This window comes from Osmerus mordax, chromosome 27 (genome assembly GCF_038355195.1).
Source record: "Osmerus mordax isolate fOsmMor3 chromosome 27, fOsmMor3.pri, whole genome shotgun sequence".
NCBI classification, from domain to species: domain Eukaryota; kingdom Metazoa; phylum Chordata; class Actinopteri; order Osmeriformes; family Osmeridae; genus Osmerus; species Osmerus mordax.
The window spans coordinates 2,712,473-2,733,961 of NC_090076.1; the positions used below are offsets into that span (position 1 = coordinate 2,712,473).

Consider the following 21,489-nt stretch of genomic DNA (forward strand, 5'->3'; position numbering starts at 1 on the left):
TTATGGGCCAGAAGACATGAGTCTAAAGCATTAGCAGCAACCGGTGACACAAACGTATACTGCTGCTTATTAGCACACTGGCACAATACTGAGCTGGGTAACGCCTAACTTAACGTCAGCCTCTGAGCGAGTAGTATAACTGTGCTTTTGTACAACGAGCAAGTTGTACAAAGAGACAGCCCTGCCACCTAGTCGCCTGCATGTCCCATGTCCCACACAGCGAAGTTTGGAGTTCTTTGGTGGGCAGCGGAACGTTTCCCTGTTTGTAAGAGAGCTACCTGCACTCTATCCTTGTCCTCCTCACCGGCCGCCTTCGTAATTAAATTGAATGCAACAATGGCGGCAGCACTACTGTACATTCACGCTTTCTAATAGCACCACAGTTAAGACAAAATTACACATCACTATGGCTGTAAGGATCTGAGTGTAGATCAAAAAGTATGACCATGCACACACACAGGCGCCGAAGTGGTGTGAATAAAACCGTGGGTGCGGGACCTGTAGCTTTTGCGGTGCTCGTAATGTGCTAATAAGCAGCTATACATTACCACACAACTTTGTTACTACAGGTATAATAGTACGGTATTAAACTACAAGCATATAGTCCCGCCCGCATAGTACTAACCTACCAGTCTGCTTGAGAACAACAAACGGGTCTTATATAATTTACATTAACTGCTAGGTAGCTCGTACTTTTTCAAGGCTTTCAAGAAAACTGTTGAGCTAACGCTAACTGGCAAAGTAGCAGAGCACTGCTAACGATTTTGCTAGCTATTGGCGAACTAAACTATCTCTGAGTCTGGACTATAAATTTTACTAGAAACATTAGTTTATTGAATATAAAGCCATAACACCTTTCTTTTGCAAAACCATCAAAATACACTGAAAACGTTTCCGTAAAATTCCTGAGGAGAATTGAGAGCTAGTCACTAGCAGCATGTGCCCGCCTTTTGGATCTATGCTAATTCAACTCACTAACGTTTCAAATTTTTTAATGACAGTCTAGCTTTGGTTCAGTCAGTTTACTAATCACTTAAACATCAAACTGTCACCAATTAACGTGGACCATTTTATATCTAACATTTTACATAATTTGTGTAGGCTATAAAAAATTAAATGTTGTCTTTCATTAGACTTACCTTCTTTCCAAGTCACCTCGTGGAAAATGGCGGTTAGAATGGAAATTTTCTGAAAAAGCGTGTACGTCATGACGTCATAGGAAAAGGCAAACCTAATTGACACATTTTCAATGAAATAAGAATATCAGGTTAACAAGCACCTAAGGCAAAACGTGTATTTTCAAGTTGATATAATCCAGAAAAGTAGACTACCATCACTAAAGTAGAAATATGAATGAGATTCAATAAGAATATTACATTAGTTCAACTACTACTGAAATACTCTTTTTACAGTGTGGTTGCATTGTCCATAAAAAAACTAACATTTAAAATTCATTAAATGGCCCATTTCCCCAAAAGTCAAAGAGACTCACTTTAAAATAATTTATAAAATATATCCGGTCGCTGACTTTCTTAGAAAAATATTCTAATTTGGTGTAGAACCTTCTTTATTTTGTGAGGTGGCTGATGAGACTCTGGAACCATGCTTCAGTCCGATGTAATCCAATTTTGCATTGCTCTGCGAGCAATTTGATCATTCATCTGCTCTGCTATGCGCCCTCTGCTGACATCCTGAATATGTGACTGTCAAGCTCGTGGGAGCAACTTTGGGGTCACATCACAAAAATCTACGCAAAATTGAGAAACAAGATTTCCACACACTATTTTAATTCCCGATTTCCATGTTTAAGCACATCAAAGAAAATCAGATAACGGGTCGTTTTTTTGTTTTCCGTTTTCTATTATCAAAACAGAAAATGGAAAATGGGTCACTTTCCGTTTTTTGTTTTCCTATTTCTAAATGGTAGTCGGGAAACAGCTCGTTTCCCGATTTTGGTTTTCTAATTTCAAAACGAAAATCCATTGGCCGCAAAGTACACGGACCCCACACACTATTTTACTTCCCGATTTCCAAGTTTAAGCACATCAAAGAAAATCAGATAACGGGTCGTTTTTACGTTTTCCGTTTTCTATTATCGAAACAAAAAACAGAAAATGGGTAGTTTTCCGTTTTTTGTTTTCCTATTTCTAAATGGTAGTCGGGAAACAGCTTGTTTCCCGATTTTGGTTTTCTAATTTCAAAATTAAAATCCATTGGCCGCAAAGTACACGGACCATGCGTAGCGGGGGAGCGAGTAGTGAAACATTTTGGTGTATGCCCGAGTTCGGTCTTGCCTGACTAAACTTGCGCTACCCTTACAAAAAATATATTATATTAAGTATATTAAAGTATACTATAAGTATACTAAAATATGGATTGTACACTTTTAGTTCACTTTTGATATACTTTTAAGAAGTATACTTAGAAAATAGTTCACTTTTGATATACTTATAAGTATGCTTTGAAAATAGTTCACTTTTGATATACTTATAAGTATGCTTTGAAAATAGTTCACTTTTGTAAGAAGTATACTTAGAAAATAGTTCACTTTTGATATACTTTTAAGTAGGAAGGGTTGCATTATGCATTTGATGGTTATACTGTCAAACTGACTGAAGAACGAAATAACGACGTGAAAAAATGAAGATCGCGTGGCTCATTGGCTGGTCAATTCCCATGATGCAAGGCGGTAAATAGTGTTAAAATGTGCAGATCTGTTTGCCGTTTGTTCGAAATACAAATGTAACTTCATGAATTTCGTTTTTTAAATGTTTCTGCTTAGAATGTAGTGTTTTGTTGCGTGGTCATTGTTGTGGTGGTTTACCATTTTAAAGATCCTGTAAAGTAAATTCCATGTTTTGCTTCTAAGTACATTATGTTCGTGTGAAATGAGTTCCTGAAAGCATGTGCAAAGCGCTAAAACTTTGTCACACTGAAATGTGGAGTTAAACCGAAGAACAGTTTCTCTTCCGTTTTCAGATCAGGTATTAATGGGCGGAGCCAAAAAACGCTCTATCTACGTCATTTCGCCCTATCTACGTCAGATCACTGAATGGCTCCTCCTGCTGTACTGTTATTGTAGCCTACATCAGCTAGCTAGCTAGCTTCAGGATGTCTCCCACCACACGCAACTGCATCTTCCCTGGATGCAAGAACTCCAGCTGCGCTGCAACGCCATTTAAGTTCCCTATTGATAATGAAAGGAAAAATAGGTGGATAGATTTTGTGAAGAGCCACGCTCATGGAAAGCTTCGGATAAACTCCAACAGCCGCCTCTGCACTGACCATTTCACGGCGGGCAGTTTTAACTCTTTTCCCCATGGAACGCCTTATAGAACTACCCTTTTAGAACATTCCAAGGCTACCCATGGAGTATTATTGAATAAAACAATTAAAACTCGCCAGGTGATTACAAATGAATGATACACTCCATCAACTTACCTGAAACATAGTCATGTTATATATTTTTAGAAACCTGAGGTTCTGAGCTATTATGACAATGTCCATTTGTTTTAAATAATATGTAGGCAAGTCCTCACCATTGGAACATTTAAAATTCTCTAAACTAGTGTTTAGTTTTTTAAAATAAAACATACTCTCCATTTAATATATACATGTTATGAACTTTGTACACACATAAAACATATTCCAATATGTTGGCCAAGTTATTGAGACAATGAAAATATAACCAGGTATGGTATAGAACAGTTTTAATCTATTTTAACTTTTAATTAATTGGCGGGGGTGGCATTCTAAACTCGCCAGGTGATAAACTTGATGTTACACTCCATGGACCTTAGAGAAACCCAGTCATGTTATATATCTTTGGAAACCTGAAATTATGGACTATCTGAAAAGAATTATGTAAGTATGTAATGGTAAGTATGGTATTGAGACCATGTACCTGTACACATGGAAATTGCAGCGAGGGTCTTCTCATGATCAGGTAAGTAATGGGAAATATGGCAATGAACTGTTTCACACCTGTTTTACCAATCTTGTAGTCTGTTGTAGTCAAGATTCCCCAAGTGGTAAGTAATGATAAGTGTGGTACAAAACAGTTTCAAGCCTGTTTGACCTGTTTTGTGTTGTAGTTTCAGTCTATCAGTTATCAATCTTATACGAAATAAAACCAGATTTGACAGTGTTTGGTTGTTTCAATTAATATCTGTTTTTACTGAAACAAAATCTGATAATATGATAAACAGATATCATAAATAGATAAAGATAAATCATGAACAACACATTTACCACCTCATTAGGTGTGGCAATAATATAAAAACAGATATAATATCAATAGATAAAGATAAATATATCATGAACAACACCTTTACCACATTAGATCATTAGGTGTGGCAATAATATAAAAACAGATATAATATAAATAGATAAAGATATCATATGAACACCTTTACCAACCCATTAGGCGTAACAATAATATAAAAACAGATATAATATAAATATATAAAGCTGAGTATATATCACATGAACAACACCTTTACCACCTCATTAGGTGTGGCAATAATATAAAAACAGGTATAATAGAAATAGATAAAGATATCAGATGTACAACAAGTTTACCAACTAATTAGGCATAACAATAATATAAACAGATAGATACATACATAATATATAGATACATATCACATGAACAATACCTTTAGTTCATTCCTCAGGTTGGTGCAGCTGGAGGAAACAGTCCCTGCACATGTGTGTGTTGCATGTGGCACAGCCAAACACCGTTTCATGCCGACGCTCAAGTCTGTAACAATTTTTACACCTACGGTGCTTGCTGGGAAGTCGCTCGAAGGTGTGAGCCGTCTTGTGCCTTTTTGGATCAATTTCAACCCCCCTTTCTGTGATGGTAGATCGCTTCCTACTGGTGAAGCCATTGATCAAACCCTTACCAAGCTCCAAGATGAAATCTTTCTGGGTGTATTGCGTCTTTCTCCCCACTCGTCTTGTAGAGGCCATCCTGTACAAAATCCACGCATTCACTCGGCAGACGTCCACCACAAACCATAAGATATACTTCCAGTACTTCTTACTGGGACGAGAGGCAGCGTATTTTTTTCTTAGCTGATCGTGCACATCCACGCCATTCATGTGCTGATTGTATCGAGTGATAGCTTGTGGTTGTGGCACGACTAGCTTTTCCGTCTCAACCTGCCGATGACAGGTCACCATCTGACCAGGATGTGGGAGACAGGTGTGAGCTACGACAACTACATTGTTGTCATTCCATGCTGTGACAGTGATGCCGGCCTTCTGGAAGAAAATACTGTAACTTCGTTTCCGTAGAAGCTTTTTCAGGTTTCTTTTTTGCTTTATTTCTGTGGGGGCACCTTTTCTATTGGACATTAGCGTTCCACAGGCATAAATGTTATCTGCTAGCAGACTCTGCAAGAGGGGAATGCTTGTGAAAAAGCGGTCGAAATAAACGAAGTGATTGAGGCCAATCAAATCCCTGGTCATATCATGCACGACCCTGTATCCCAAACCATGGATCCGTTGAAGAGGTGTCTGGTCCCGTTTCCCTGAATAAAGCTTGAAGTCTGACATGTAAGATGTGTTGCCGTCACACCAGGCCCAGAACTTGATTCCAAACTTTTCTGGTTTGTTAGGCATGTACACTCTGTTCTGCCTTTGAATCCTTTCATAGCCTCGTCAATAGAAATGTCACGACCGTGTTGATAAAACAACTTGCAATTTTGACGTGCCATCTCAAACACCGGCGCAACTTTAGCTATCGGATGATAGCTAGCATCAGCTCTCGTCACTCGCGCGGCAGCATTATTACAGTGTAAGTACTGGCACAACTTTTCGTACCTGTTCACAGTCATGGCACGTTGAAACCCGCTGACACCCAGGAATGAATCCGTGGACCAGTAATCACTGTATTCATGTTTCGGATTAACACCCATCAGGATATTTAATCCAAAAAAGCTCTCATCTCGGCGCCGTCAGTCGGAAACCAGAGGCTATCGACTCGCGAGTGTTCTTGAGCACAGCGCTCCGCGTACAAGTTAGTTTCAGTAGCAATCTTCTGACACATTGTATCGACAAAAAAAAGAAAAAAGTAATCCAAGGGTGTAGCGTTTCCTACATTGAATGTCCTTGGCAACTTCGGTCCCGAATCCATAGTAAATGGATTGATTGTTTGGTCCCTTATAACGCGACTCCAGGCTACATCTCCCGTTTCTCTCATCTCGTCAGTGACATTTTCGTGACCATCACTTTCACTGTCACTTTCCTCCGGGGGTATAAAATCATCTTCAAACCCAGAAAAATCTGACCCATCAGACTCGTTATCAAGAAAATTCTCAATATAAAAGGCTGCATCTTCCGGATTCCTAAACACTCGCGCCGCCATGGTCAAAATGTCAACATTCGCGGGTCACTCTGACAGCTGACGCGCTCGTCTTTTTTCCCCTCAGAGGCTAGAATTTAGATCGTCAAACTTCGGAAAACCCCGCGAATATGTATCCCTCACTCCTATTGGTTAGCCTGGTGTTGCTAGGTTTCGGCTCTGCCGATCAGATTATTTGTTACAAAGGCAAACACGGTACTTGCTCTAGTCATCGTCAAAACACGTCTTTATTGATACAACAGACTCGTCAAAACTCGTCATAAAGGATTTGTGGGGGGTAGTCATATGACGTCTTTATGGGGGAAAGAGTTAATATGGACCATAGACAGACGGGGTTCTCCAACACACGGCTTCTCTTGCAGCGCGGTGCCGTACCGATTATCGCCCCTACGGCCGTTTATCCTCCGGTCGCTCCTGGACAATCCACCGCTGCCAGCAGTTCATCACTCTGTTCTGTGTGCTTGTTATAATTATACTAGATAACTTTTCCAGAGGTATCTCTGCTATGAGTTAGTGCAAACCGCTAAATTGATATTAGGCTACTCGGTGTAGAATGATGGTATTTTGGTGAAATGGTAGCTAATGTGTTAGTAGCCTAGTTTGTAGGGTGTCCATTTTTACTGTTACAGCTCAGGGGAACATTTCATTTATATGCATCTGTATGTTTCACTCATTAAACAAATAAATTCTAATTCTATACGGTTTTGTTCGGCTTGACATAGCGTCCATTATCTGGGTCGGAGGTAGGCACTAGGCAGCGAGGGGCGGAGCTTCAGCTCCTTCAGGCGACACTATAAGTGTACTTTAAAGTGTACTAAGTGACCTAAAAAGTGGGCCAATTCAGTTTACTTAGTACACAAATAGTATATAAATAAGTACACTGCTAGTATACTTTAAGTAACATGATAATAGCATACCTTTTATACTAAGTATACTTACAAAATAAACTTGAAGTATACTTCTTTTTTGTAAGGGTAAGCCTCATTACCTCTTGTAAGACACAAGACAGGTGTTGTCAACATTTTCAACATTGGTAGTAATCTTTTGAGAAAGATTTACTAAATCAAAAACATGATGTGTGAACATTTAACCCTTGTGTTATCTTCGGGTCATTCTGACCCATCAGTCATTGTGACCCACCGTCGTATTGCGAGAAATTTACCTCATACAAAAACAAAGTGAAGCATTTTCTTTTAACTGTCGGGCTGTCTCAGACCCCCCACATTGGAATGGTTAAAAGAAAATTATTTTTATTTGTTTTTGTATTGGGTAAAATTGGGTAAACACAACGATGGTTCGTTATGAACCTTTGGGTCATGTGACCCGAAGGCAGCACGACAGTTAAATAATAGGTTTGGCGGTAATATAGTTTTTAAAAAACTGCCCCAGCTGCTGCGGCCGCAAGCACACCTCACAATTTCCCCAGAAATATAAAATATTTCCCCAGAAATTGTACCCTTTTAGTTATATGGTACTCTGTGATATCAAACGTTTAGGTTGATGCTACATAAAATGTCTCAATCTAAATTACCCCAATAAAAGGATCATAGGTACATAAATATTTTTTTACAAATGTAAAAAAAAATACATATGCCTCTATCCTCTATGTTCCCAATACAAAACTCTGTTTAAAAATGTTTTGGCTAATGTATTGGTTAATATTATGATTGACATGAACGTATAGGTTCTGGTCCTTTATTATAGATATTTTCTTCACTGATATAAAATAAATACATACACCCACTAAATACATTTCAGTTTAGACCAGTGGTTCTCAACTGTTCTAACCTCAGAATCCATATTTGTTCTTGGTCAATAAGTCAAAACCCAAAAATAATTTAATTTCCGAACCATTATTATTTATTTCAATTGAATGTGGACGGCACGGTGTGAGCCTTCACACCTTTCAAAAGCGCACAATCGGAAGTTCAGTAACTTATATAAATAAAAGTTTGACTTTTTGACAGAGCCAAAGCACACATCTGCAACCCCTCTCCACACCAGCTCGCGACCCACTTTTGGGTCGTAACCCACCAGCTGAGAAACACATGTCATTTTCTTTTGATGAGGTGGTAGATGAGGGAGCTGTTATAGTGTGTGGCTTGAAGAGAATATACTTTCAGAAAGAGGTCACCTAACCTTTGCTTTTTGCAATGGTGAATTGCTTTGATCCATGTTCTACCTCTCAGGACACTTGAGAATAGCGTGCACACACAATTGTCTTGACTACTAGAACATGGCTTGAATTAGTCTGATTATTTGAATTGGCCTTTATGGAACTGATTTATGGCCGACTAATTTGTTAGGTTCATTCAAGTCAGGTTTGGGACTTTATTCCCTTTTTTTTGAGAGGGCTTTATGGAACAGGACCCTGCAGTCGAGTAATACTTATTTTGGTCTTAATTTCTTGTCTTTGTAAAGCATTTTTGTCCACCCATCTCTATTGTATCTTCTCATTTCTTTCTGGCAGGATTTCTGAGGATCTGTCACATCAAGATCGAGTCCATGCTATAACAGTAAGTGATGAAATCCTTATGCTATCAAATCCCCCCTTACAGTACACATTCATTACCGGTCATCTGCTCCTTCTTCCCATTTTCTCCAGGCCTATTCAATGTCATGGTTATCGTTTGGTTGGTAGGTATTTATTGGTTGCTATACTTTCTATTTAGGCTTATAGGACCTTACTCAATGTATGCAATTTAGTCAAGTTTGTTGATTCACCAAAGACCAGGGGGGTATTCCATCAATGGTGATTAAGTCTTGCTGATTTCAGTGAGTGTTCTGTTCCATTACTGTGGCTTATTGGATTCCCAGCTCAGTAACCAAGTACTGAACCGCTGAACTAGCCTGATCGGTTGCAAATAATTTATAATGGGAGTAAACAGAATCCTAAAAGAGTACCGTGATGTGTCTTTGCGTTTGCAGCACTTTTATCATGTCCATTTTCAGAAACATAAGAGTAGACTTTTTCTAACAATGTGACCCAACATGAATTTACGTGTTTACTTAGGCTCCAAAGTACGTATTAATTGAAATAAACAAGTTAAGAAATGATGTTTTACCACTTATTTTTCAAAGCCATTGGTTAATTGACATAGGCCTAAACTATATAAACAGTGAGTCATAACCAATTATGGCATGTCCTTTCCCCGACAATCCTATGGCTGATTGTGCACAGATTATCCAAAGAGCGTTTACTCCACCAGCCCCACGGGTCTTCAGACTGAAATAATCCACTGTGCTTCCCTGCCGACTATCTGTGGGACAGGCATAGGTTCAGCAGGCTCAGAATAGTTTATATAATCTGATGAAACCACACATAAACAAGCAAACCCACCGAAGCCAGAACATGAACACTGTTAAATCTGTCTGCATAGCTCTGCGTTTCTTTGCTTGTGGGACATTCTAGATGTCAAGATTCTGTCAAGATGTAATGGAACAGAGTTGAGCAACTGTACCAACTGTAGTCCTTTTTGTGAGGAGGCTGCTGTAAGGTGACCAGCACAGAGATCCTGAGGCCCCTTAAAAATGTGTAAAATTAGTGGACAATTCAGTTAGCATGATACAATTTTCCACATATCGTGTCAAAGAATGTCAAGTTAATGTCCTTACAATAAATACATAGTACATGCAAGTATTTTTTTTGTTGGTGAAACTAAACTTTTATATATTTTATTGGCCAAACCTTTGTTAGTCTCTGCTTGCCAGGACAAAGGAATTGACCAAAAACTGTCTTTTAAAGATGTAAAAAAAACATTTCTCAAGGACTACACTGCTCAGAGACACTATCAGGATAATATAAATTTAGGTGTGATAGTGTGCTATCCTTCTGTTTGATTTATTAGATGTTTTACTGTAACTTCCTTTCATGTTACGATAAATCAGTCAACCTTGGTATCCAATTTATTATAATCTACCAACAATAAATTTATCAATGTTGTGTAGGTATATTATGAAGTATATGCAAGGTCTTAACATTTTAAGGACACAAGCCTAAAGTTACAGTCTAGACACCAGTGGCGGTCCTAACACATTTGGCGCCCCGGGCAAGGTTCCTCTAGCCTGGCTCTGCCCTCCTACGTACTTCCGCTCAATTTTCTTTTTTCTTCTGTACATAGGTCTCGCCATGAGGTACGTAAGTCAGATTTTTCAAGTTGATTTTCTACCGGTGAATCAGCGAACAGAGGGAGTGGCTGAGAACGATGACGTTGATGTCGTGCGCTAGTTTGTGTTGTAGTTCCGTAATGGCGGCGGAGAAAGATGCGAGCAAAGCCATTCGGCCCGTTGTGGCAACGCTGCCGAATATCCAACAGCTAAAGCTGGAGCAAGAACAAGTTTTTCTGAGTTTTGTTGGTGGCCATGATGTTGTGGCCCTCCTCCCCACGGGGTTCGGGGAACAGTTTGATTTTCCAGCTACGGCAGCTAGCGATTGGTTATGGCAGATCAGAGAGGCTCTGGGCAGATCCAATAGTTTTAAACTTCAACAGAGTACCCGCCTACAAGGAAGTCAACGCTTGTCAATGGAGCGAGGCCAGACTCTCTGTACAAATGCGATGTACGAGAGTCTGGTTAGGACCAGGCTAAGGTTCCTCCCCCAGGACGAAGTTTATCCCTGCCGCCCCCCAAACCAATGGCACACAAACCCACAACCTTTTTTATGCCAGCAGAGGGCGCAAAACACAAATTCTGGAAAATGCCGCCCCTCTCTTCATGCCGCCCCGGGCTGCTGTCCGGTTCGCCCGTGCCTAGAAAAGCTACTGCTCGACACACCTCTCTGTGACTCCAGCTTGGGGAATACTGTGGAGGAATTATGCAGACACTGTAATGGAATAGTCAGGATGATGTGATAATGCAAATTATTTATTAATACCGACCCTAACAAAGATCTTTGTGACCAGGTCCATCACAGGCAGCGTGTTGGCAATCATAAATGCACTGGGCTTGATACTAACTTTTCATTCTCCTCCAATAGGAGAAAAAAAAGAGACTGACAGAAATTGAGAACAAAATGAGATTACTGGAGGATGATAAAAGAAAGCTGCAGTATCTCAAGGTAAGGACAGATTATGTGTTCTGTATATTCGTCAATAAACATATTGTATAATATGTTCAGAATACAAAACATGCAGTAGTTCCCTGAGTACATGTGCATAGGGACAACATAATAGAAGAAGGTAACGTGGGCAGTTAAAGGAGTGTAATGGTTACTAATATTTGGACTGATCACAGTCTCATTCACAGTACATAATCATATGTTGATTATAACTGTTGAATATACAAACCCACATTTGTACATCATTTGTGAATAATACATACATCTAATTTAAGTAAAATATATATAGATTTATAAATATATCGATTGTAAGTACACATGCACATGAGTGAGCAAAAAGTATTTCACTGCATATTGTAATTGAATAATGGAGTATGTGACAAATAAACTTTGATTTGAGGCTTGTTTTTATTTGGATTAATGTTGAATTGGTTCCAGGTGGTCCAGCTGTAAATACATTGGACACCAGCAGGGCCGGAGTGGGACTCATTTTCATTCCTGGAGTTTCATGCTTTAGACTGTTCCACTTTAGTTCACAACTGACTATATTAAATTAATGTAATTAAAACCTCAGAATACACGTTTGCAATAGTGCACTGTTCTCTGCAGCCTTGTAATGCATTGTAAACAATTGTAAAAATGTATTTCTCACCACAAATCTCCCCTTTTTACAAAGCTTTCAAGTCAAGTCAGTTTCACTAATGTATTGCTGAATCATCAGGTGTCATTAATTATCTCAGGGCATTTTTCCTTGAGCAGGTGTGTACACACCATGCTCTTCATTACTATTAGTTCTTCTAATTCTTATATTTACTCAATGACAATCCTACCTGCCCATTCTGGTGTGTTGGGTCATGACTGGAGATGGGTAACGTTACTGGCCCTGGCTCTTGACTGTTAGCAGCAAACAGGACTAGAGACTGCTGCTGCTGAAGAGCTACAAGAAAAAGTTTGATACATGAACGGTGGTTTGCAGACAACGTTGTTTTGCACGGCCGCTAGCATCTTGCACTGCTCCTAACTACCTTAACGTTAGCTTACCGTCCGTCTCGTCGTCTTCCTTTGTCGTTTTGACGGAAAAGGTACTCAGCTTAGAACATTTGGACGCGTCAGTTTCTGTAGCTTTCTTTTTTTTCATTCTGGCCTTTGCGCTTTCTGTTATCTCTGACGTTTTTTATTTTGAGCAAGGTGCCGCTGTCGGGGCCGGAACCCCTCCTCAGGCCCCTCTCTCCTCAGGCCCCTGAAGCCGGAACTCTCTCCTCAGGCCCCTCTTTTCATGTATATCCGAGGTATTAGCGCCACCACTGGTCGGAGGATACTGTAGGCTATTTATATTGCGCGTCGGGCCTAACAACACCCTGGAACACATACTTTATTGACGATAATGTACTGCCTCGAGTACCTTATTGCTTTTATAATACGGTTACCAGCGAAATTATAAATAGTAAATAAATAGTAAGCTGTCTTTCAGCACAAAATAGTTATAGCCAACAAACGTTGTGTATCCATTTCAGTAGCCGAGAGAAAATAGTCCCGTACGTGTGGCTGTTGTTATGCAACGGACAAACTGCATTGTGAATTTGACGTTTGTTAGCCTAGCTAGATCTCCCACCATCTCAGTCATTCTCAATGCTAATTTTATAAAAGTTGCCTTTAAAATAACAACAATGACAATGGGATACTTTCAATAAAATAACATTTAATTTAAACATTAGGCCTAAAGAATGGTTAACACCTGGCACCTGGGAAAGAATAGAAGAAAGGAAAAAAGCTGAAAGCCAAGATGCTTAGCACCAAATCGCCCAGGCTCCATGAGCAGGTCCAGAAAGCCTACAAGGAAAAGGATAGAGAGGTAAAGAAGAGTGCGAGGAGTGACAAGAGGGCCTTTGTTGAGGACTTGGCAGAGAAAGCTGAACGTGCAGCTGCGCAGGGCGAGTTGAGTACAATTTATAAGATCTCAAAGCAACTCACAGGCAAGTACACCAGCCAGCCGGCCCCTGTCAAAGACAAGCAAGGCAACATCCTCACCACTGAGAGTGACCAGATCGCGAGATGGTTTGAGCATTTCCGTGAGGTACTCAACTGCCCAGAGCCAGACGACCCTGCCAACCCTCCACCAGCAGAAACTGTCCTTGACATCAATACCAGCCCCCCAAGTAAGGAAGAGGTCAAACTCGCCATTAAAGCCTTGAAGAATGGGAAAGCCGCCGGCATAGACTCTGTCCATGCAGAGATGCTGAAAGCTGACCTTAACACCTCGGTCAAGGTGCTTACTGATCTCTTTAAAGACATCTGGGAGAGGGAAGTAATACCCCAAGACTGGGACAAGGGCCTGATTGTCAAACTCCCCAAGAAAGGAAACCTCCAAAACTGTGACAACTGGAGGGGCATCACCCTGCTGTCAGTACCATCTAAGGCCTTCTGCAGGATTCTACTGGCCAGAATTGACGCCGCTATTGACCGGACACTACGGCAAGAACAGGCAGGGTTCAGGAGAGAAAGGGGCTGCATAGACCAGATCTTTGCTCTGAGGAACATTATTGAGCAGTGCGTAGAATGGAACACCCCCCTGCACATCAACTTCATCGACTTTCGCAAAGCCTTTGACAGCCTACATCGTGACACCCTATGGAAGATTGTTAGGGCCTATGGAGTCCCCCCAAAACTGGTCACTCTCATAGGGCTGTTCTACCGTCACTTTGAATGCAGCGTCATTGTTAGTGGTGAGCCATCCACATGGTTCACTGTGGAGTCTGGTGTGCGGCAAGGGTGTACTATTTCCCCCATTCTCTTCCTGATTGCCATAGACTGGGTCATGCGGAATACAATTGACAGACCCAGGGGTATCCAGTGGACTTTGTTCTCCCAACTTGAAGACCTAGATTTTGCTGATGATCTTGCTGTCCTTGCACCAAAGCACATTCACCTGCAGGAGAAAACTGACAGACTGAACAAATTTGCCCAACAGGTAGGGCTGAACATAAATGCACCCAAAACCCAAGTGATGTGCATCAATGCCACCCCAGATGCACCAATCACAGTGAACGGGCACGCTCTTGACTATGCTGAGGAATTTACATACTTGGGAAGCCTCGTCAGCAAAGACAACTCTGCACAAAAAGATATTAGAGCAAGACTCGGAAAGGCACAGGGTGCTTTTGCTAGGCTACACTCCATCTGGAAGTCTAAGCAATACAGCTTAAGAACAAAGGTCCGACTCTACAACAGTAACGTAAAATCTGTGTTGTTGTACGGCTCGGAGTGCTGGCGAGTAGCATCTTACGACATGAAAAAAGTCGAAGCCTTCCATAATGGATGCCTCAGGAATCTCTGTCGAATCTTCTGGCCTGAGAAAATAACCAATGCACATCTATACAAGAAGACTAAGCGCAACAGTGTGGTGCTAGAGATCAAACGCCGCCGACTCAAATGGCTCGGACACGTTCTCAGGATGGACCAGGACCGCATCCCCAAGATCGCCCTACGATGGACTCCACCTGGAAAAAGGAAGCAAGGCCGGCCCAAGAACACCTGGCGGCGAACGGTGACAGCGGAGCTGAAGGAGATGAACCTAACCTGGGGCGAGGCACAGCATGCGGCACAAGACAGGTCCAGATGGAGGCAGATCGTCGAAGCCTTATGTCCCATTAGGGACGAAGAGGATTAATAAATAATAATAATTAGGCCTAAACATTCTAAATCATTCAAATGTAGGCACTGGGTATAGGCTATATTATAGGTACGAGTTACTCGATAGAATAAGGCTGTTGTTAAGATTTGGTTATATCGATTTGGATATCTCCATTAATTGTGCATCCGTGGAACACGTTTCTCATGTCCCCTTCGTCTCTGATGACTTTGCTTCCGACCACTCTTGCTCTCTTAGCCGGTGGCTCGGTGTTGGAAGTGCCTTCTCCAGCAAGGATATTACTCCAACGCTGTCTTTCATTGAGATTTGGTGCCCAGTAACTTTGAAGTGTTTCTTTCGTTGCGCAACATTTCAAAGACCTCAAATTATTTTTTTGTCTATAAGAGCATGACTCCCACCTGAATCATCCTCTTCGGCTTACCATTGATCAAAAGTCATCCCCCCCAAAAGATCGAAGTTAACATGAAACATGTTGTTGATGTGATTACTGTCAAACTTGAAATGACAACTAATAACGGTCGCGTTATTTTGATAACGCACCAATATGGAATGCTCCTCAGCTTAATTGTAAACAGGTGTACAGTTACTTTTTGAGTGTGCACTAATATGGAACGCTTCCCTTTTAAGGTAAATGTAAAAAGGCGCACAGTACTTTATCGCTCAATAATGCACACCTTAGAACTCCCTCTCAACCAATCAGAATGCTTGATTTCATCTACCCGTATTATAATAGAAATTATTTGACCTATCGCTAAGCCCCGCCCCCCTTAGTTACTGTTGCTAACTCGGACAAGCTATCGCAGCTGACTAGAGTTTTAGCCGTCAAAAGGGACTTCATTATGCAATGAATGGAGGGATACGTACATAATTTAAAAGTAGATCATCTCACGGTCATTCACGATATCCTGAATCGTGGATATCCAATGCTTGGCAATACCAGTATTGTTGATGCACCGCAGGGTTAGATTAGCTACTTTAATTTACCTTCAGTTAATTCAACTAATCTGGATAGGCACTGAGATGTAAACCTACGTGTATTAGTTTATTTACTAGCATTACCCTGTCCCTGACAGGGCAGTGTCCTAACTTTCTAGCTAGTGAATAAACGTTATACGTAGTTATAACGTTAACGTTAGCTAGTTTTAACCAGAGATAACTTGCCTAAACCTAGCATAACATCAGTGGTGAAAGTAAGCTGGTACTGTCAATGCCAATAATGTGATGACATCCTTGTTTATCTTCGTTACGTTGAGTTGACTGTGTGGTCTGCCACACAGCTTTATCCACCGGAGAAGTTTGGCCCTCTTGTTTTGGTTTGGGAAATTGGATCAAATATACCCCATTGCCCATCCTCTCATGATACCTCGTATCAGTGTTGCATCTACCCCATGCACATCGTTTGACCATTGTTTTACACTTAAATTACAACAAACCCGATAAAACAAGAGAAGAATCCTTTTTCCTAATGCTACTCTATGGAGTTGTAAACTGAAGATGTCCGAGTGCAGCTGTTACTAAACTGCCATTGGCCCGTTTGCGTTCGAGGGGCGGGGCTTAGCGATAGCTAACAGGCCTTCATGTGGAGCTTATCTATGCGGCATTGGACAGATCACATGGAAGCACACTGAGGTACCACAAAGCACTGTGATGAGGACGGGAAAGAACCACAGAAGAAGCTAATCTCCAGCGCTGATTGGCTGATTGTTATCAGGCAGATTTTCCCACAAAATTGCCCTTCAAAAGATAATCACGTCATCATTAACCTGGGGCCCGTTCTCCGTACGTCGCTAACACAGTTAGCTGGATTTGATTGTTGACGATTTGTCATTATCTTGGACTGTTCAGTTCTTCGAAGCTCATAGCTCATTCTGGACTTGCTGTCATAGCAACAAGTCCTTTCGCTTAAACCTGCTCGGGAGCAGGCTTATTTTATGTAAACAAGATTTGATTGCGACTTTATAAGCAGAGGTGATACAGGAAGTCTGTCACAGACATGTCTTGTCCGTTTTTACGACAAAAACCTGCCCAAAAAAAATAACTGTCGCGGAAGGTGCAAAAATAATGAGCAGAATTTAATATTAATCGCATATTGCGTGATAAACAGATAGCACAGCGAGACAGGCTACTATACTTTTTGAGAGATAGCCTATCGGTTTTCTTGTGAGGGTGTCATTTACATCATTAATTTGTTGGAACCACATTAAATTATATGACATTAGATGATCAACAAAGTAATTGTGAAAATAAAAAAAACAAAGACAAATAGGCCGAGCCTACTGTAATAAGCGATAAAACATCTAACGTGGTCACTACATTTAATTTGTCTGCTACTTTTTGCCAGCCCTCTCCTGGATTTTGCAGACTTTGAGGCGTTCCCTGCCGAGTAACCTCCGAGCAAGCTCTTGCTCTGCTTGGCTCTGTTGTGGAAAACACGGGGCTCTTTTTGGCCTTGGTAAGCAGCCATAGACTTATGTGAGCAGCCAATAGCAGCGTTGCTAATCAAGGTTTCTACTATCGATACATACCCCCTTTTAGACCAACGCATAACTCAATCCAGCTATACTAATCATAAACAACAAGGGTAAGTAAGACTTTATTTATATAGCACATTTCATACAAGAATTGTAGCTCAAGGTGCTTTACATAAAATCAATAAAAACGATGATACATTTACATTTATTCATTTAGCAGACGCTTTTATCCAAAGCGACTTCCAAGAGAGAGCTTTACAAAGTGCATAGGTCACTGATCATAACAACAAGATAGCCAAAAAACATCGCGAGTAGCCAAAACATGAAGCACACATTGTGAACAACCAAAGTAAGTGCCAAAGGGAAGAACCATAAGAGCATGTAGTTAAACAAGTTACAATTAAACAACATGAACAGCTATAAGTGCAAGTGTACCTGTGGAAAAAAGCAAGCAACAGTAATAAAACAATATATCACAGCGAGAACAAAAATTTAAATCAGTTACCACTAACCACAAGAGCAACAAGTCTCTAAGCAAGAGTCATTGTGATCCTTGAGGAAACTAACATCGGGTCAAGCGAACCGTTCCTAAGTACCGTTGTACTCCCGGAACAAGTGCGTCTTGAGCCTTTTCTTGAAGGTGGAGAGACAGTCAGTGTCTCTGATGGAGGTGGGGAGTTGATTCCACCACTGGGGGGCCAGACAGGAGAAGAGCTTGTGTTGGGACCGGGCGGTCTTGAGCGGTGGGACCACCAGGCGGTTGTCTGAAGAAGACCGTAGGTGACGGGTGGGGGTGTAAGGCTGCAGGAGAGACTTGATGTAGACGGGTGCAGTCCCGTTCACTGCTCGGAAGGTCAATACCAGGGTCTTGAATCTGATACGGGCCATGATAGGTAGCCAGTGGAGAGAGATGAGGAGCGGGGTAACATGGGAGCGTCTGGGTAGATTGTAGATCAGGCGGGCCGCCGCGTTCTGAATCCTCTGAAGAGGGCGGGTTGCACATGCTGGGAGACCAGCGAGCAGCGAGTTGCAATAGTCCAACTTGGAGAGGACGAGTGCTTGGACTAGCAGCTGGGTGGAGTGCTCAGACAGGTATCTCCTGATCTTCCGGATGTTGTAGAGGGTGAATCTACACGACCGGGAGACCGCAGCAATGTGGGCCGTGAGGGAGAGCTCGTCGTCCATGGTAACCCCAAGGTTCCTGATACAAGTGATAAAAGTAATAATTAAAATAGCAAATTATGAAAAACAATAATATAACAATAAATAAAAGTAGTAAAACCCTTCTGAGATAAAATTACTTAAATACTTCGGTAAAAAGGTAGGTTTTAAGCTGTATTTAAAAAATGTCTAGCGTATTTGCTTCCCTAATATTTATGGGTAATTTGTTCCATAGTTTTGGGGCGTAATTGACAAAGGCCGAATCACCAATCTTCTTATGACTGCTTCTGGTGACCTCTAATAGGCCTGCATTTGATGATCGCAGTGTTCTAGCTGGTGTGTAGTTTATAAGGGAGTTAGCAATGTAGCTAGGTCCTTGTCCGTGTAGAGCTTTGTATGTGAGGAAAAGGACCTTAAAGTCAATTCTGAAGGTAACGGGGAGCCAGTGTAAAGTAGCTAGGACAGGACTAATGTGTTCTCTCCTTTTAGTTTTGGTTAATAATCTAGCTGCAGAATTTTGAATGAGCTGTAGTCTTTCAGTGGTTTTCTTGGGAAGACCAGTGAAAAGTGCGTTACAGTAGTCCAGCCGGCTGGATATAAAAGCATGAATTAACTTCTCTGCATCATTTTGTTTTATGAATGGTCGTACCTTTGCTATATTCCTCAGGTGAAAGAAAGCTGTTTTGGTCACTTTATTAATGTGAGAGTTGAAATTCAAATCTGACTCCAGGATTACACCGAGACTCGTCACCTCTGGTTTAAGACAGGGGGTTAAGCCTCCTAGATTCTTAGTAAGCATCTCTCTTTTGGATTTGGGGCCACATAGTAGGACTTTGGTTTTGTCTTCATTTAATTTAAGAAAGTTATCATTCATCCATTTGTTTATTGCCAACAATGGAATTATTGGTAATGGAATTGATGGCCGTTGCATCGTTGGGTTCAGTGGATATATATAGTTGTGTGTCATCCGCATGGCTATGGAAATCTATGTTATGTTCTCTGATTATGTCGCCGAGTGATAACATATAAAGAGAAAAAAGTAATGGACCTAAGCAGCTTCCTTGAGCAACCCCGTAGCAGTTCTCATGTTTCTTGGACCTATGGTCTCCTAAACTAACATAAAACTTCCTTCCTGTGATATATGATTTCATCCAGTTCAATACACTATCCGTGAACCCAATAAGCTTTTCCAGTCTATTGATTAGGATGTCGTGATCAATGGTATCAAATGCTGCACTGAGATCTAACAGGATAAGGATAGAGACTTTATTTGCATCAGAGTTTAGTCTGAGGTCGCTAATTATTTTGGTGAGAGCAGTTTCAGTACTGTGATATTTCCTGAAACCTGACTGCGAGACTTCCAGGATGTTATTTTCTTCAAGAAAATAATTTAATTGGACTAAAACTATCTTTTCCAGTACTTTACTAATAAATGGAAGGTTTGATATTGGTCTGTAATTTGCAAGTAGACTGTTCAACCCAATTTGGGTTTCTTTAATAGGGGCTTTACAACAGCTGTTTTGAAGGCATCTGGGAAGACGCCAGTTCTAAGGGATGTGTTTATAATCTCTAGCACCGGACCTGAGACACTATCAAACACTCCTTCCAACTTCTTCCAACACACAGGGTGTTGGAAGAACCGAATTATCCAGATCATGATTAGCACGATGATGTCATCTTGGATGTGTCATTTGATCTCGGATTTAATAAGAGACGTATGGAGAACAGGCCCCTGCAGGCTGCACTCTGAGTAGGGCTGTGAGAAAATAATAAATAAAAATATAGCTGCAAGCAGCAATGGTGGATAAAATTGACATAATAGATAGTTACACTGGGATTAACTTGAAACTGTAATTTCTGTCATAAAAAAAAAAAAAAGTTTATACCTTTGCCTGGATGAGAACTCACCACCCTTCGCACATCAGTACTGCGTCTCATCCTACTAAGCCATTCACAGACTTAGGCTTTTGATTGTTCAGTTTTTCTATCAGGAAATTAGACATTTCTCCAATGGCAAGCATTGTCAGATTTGGTTAAAGTTCAAACAGCTGTAATTTAGTCCTATTTGAATATGGGACATAAAAATGGGACAACGGGATGACTGGGTTGCTGCTGTAAAGAATAGCTTACTCGTAGTGCTTTAAAAAGGTTGTTTGGGGTGCCATAACATGTCATGGAAGGGATTTCAAATCATGCCTAGCATCAGTGGCGATTTGTCCTGGCTTAGGTTACTGAAATGAATTTGTGCAACAGGCAAGGGATCCACCTGAACAATCAATATACTTCATTAAAGCTAACTCGGTTGTGAATTTGACACTACCATGCATAGACTCCAAGTAGCTAGCTACTGTGGTAAACCTGTCTTGTTTAGCAGTGGCTTACACAGTCTCGCTAAACAGATGATCGGAGTGTTGTTATGGGCTCAAATAAACACTCATTGCTATGTTTTACAACCGGAGGACTGAACGGAAGACTAGAAACCGTTCTGTCCCAAAAAAAATCTGGACTTTGCCATGTTCAGTAACTGGATAATAAAATAAGGCAAGCATTGTCAGATTTGGTCCAAGCTCAAGCAGAAAATTTGCAGGGTACTTTAGGGGGGTGTCACCTTAAAGCCTATTAGGTTTGAAAAACCATCATTCAAAATGACATTTGATTTAGTGACACAAACATATTGAGGCAATGTGGACATTTACATAAATACACCCCTTTCAGCCATTTTGTATTTGATTCAACTGTCTTAAGTAACGTTTTTAAATACATCAATGATACATATCTGTAC

The 21,489-nt window shown here is 40.9% G+C and overlaps 1 protein-coding gene across 4 annotated transcripts in view; it reads left to right on the forward strand.

Annotated features, from left to right (window-relative positions):
• palm1a (paralemmin 1a) overlaps nucleotides 1–21,489 on the forward strand; it is a 111,860-nt gene that overhangs the window by 19,310 nt on the left and 71,061 nt on the right. For all 4 annotated transcript variants that reach the window (XM_067230824.1, XM_067230825.1, XM_067230827.1 and 1 more), the window contains exons 2-3: nucleotides 8,841–8,886; nucleotides 11,346–11,426. In XM_067230824.1, the coding sequence (XP_067086925.1) occupies nucleotides 8,841–8,886; nucleotides 11,346–11,426 (127 nt within the window). The remainder of the gene's footprint in view (nucleotides 1–8,840; nucleotides 8,887–11,345; nucleotides 11,427–21,489) is intronic.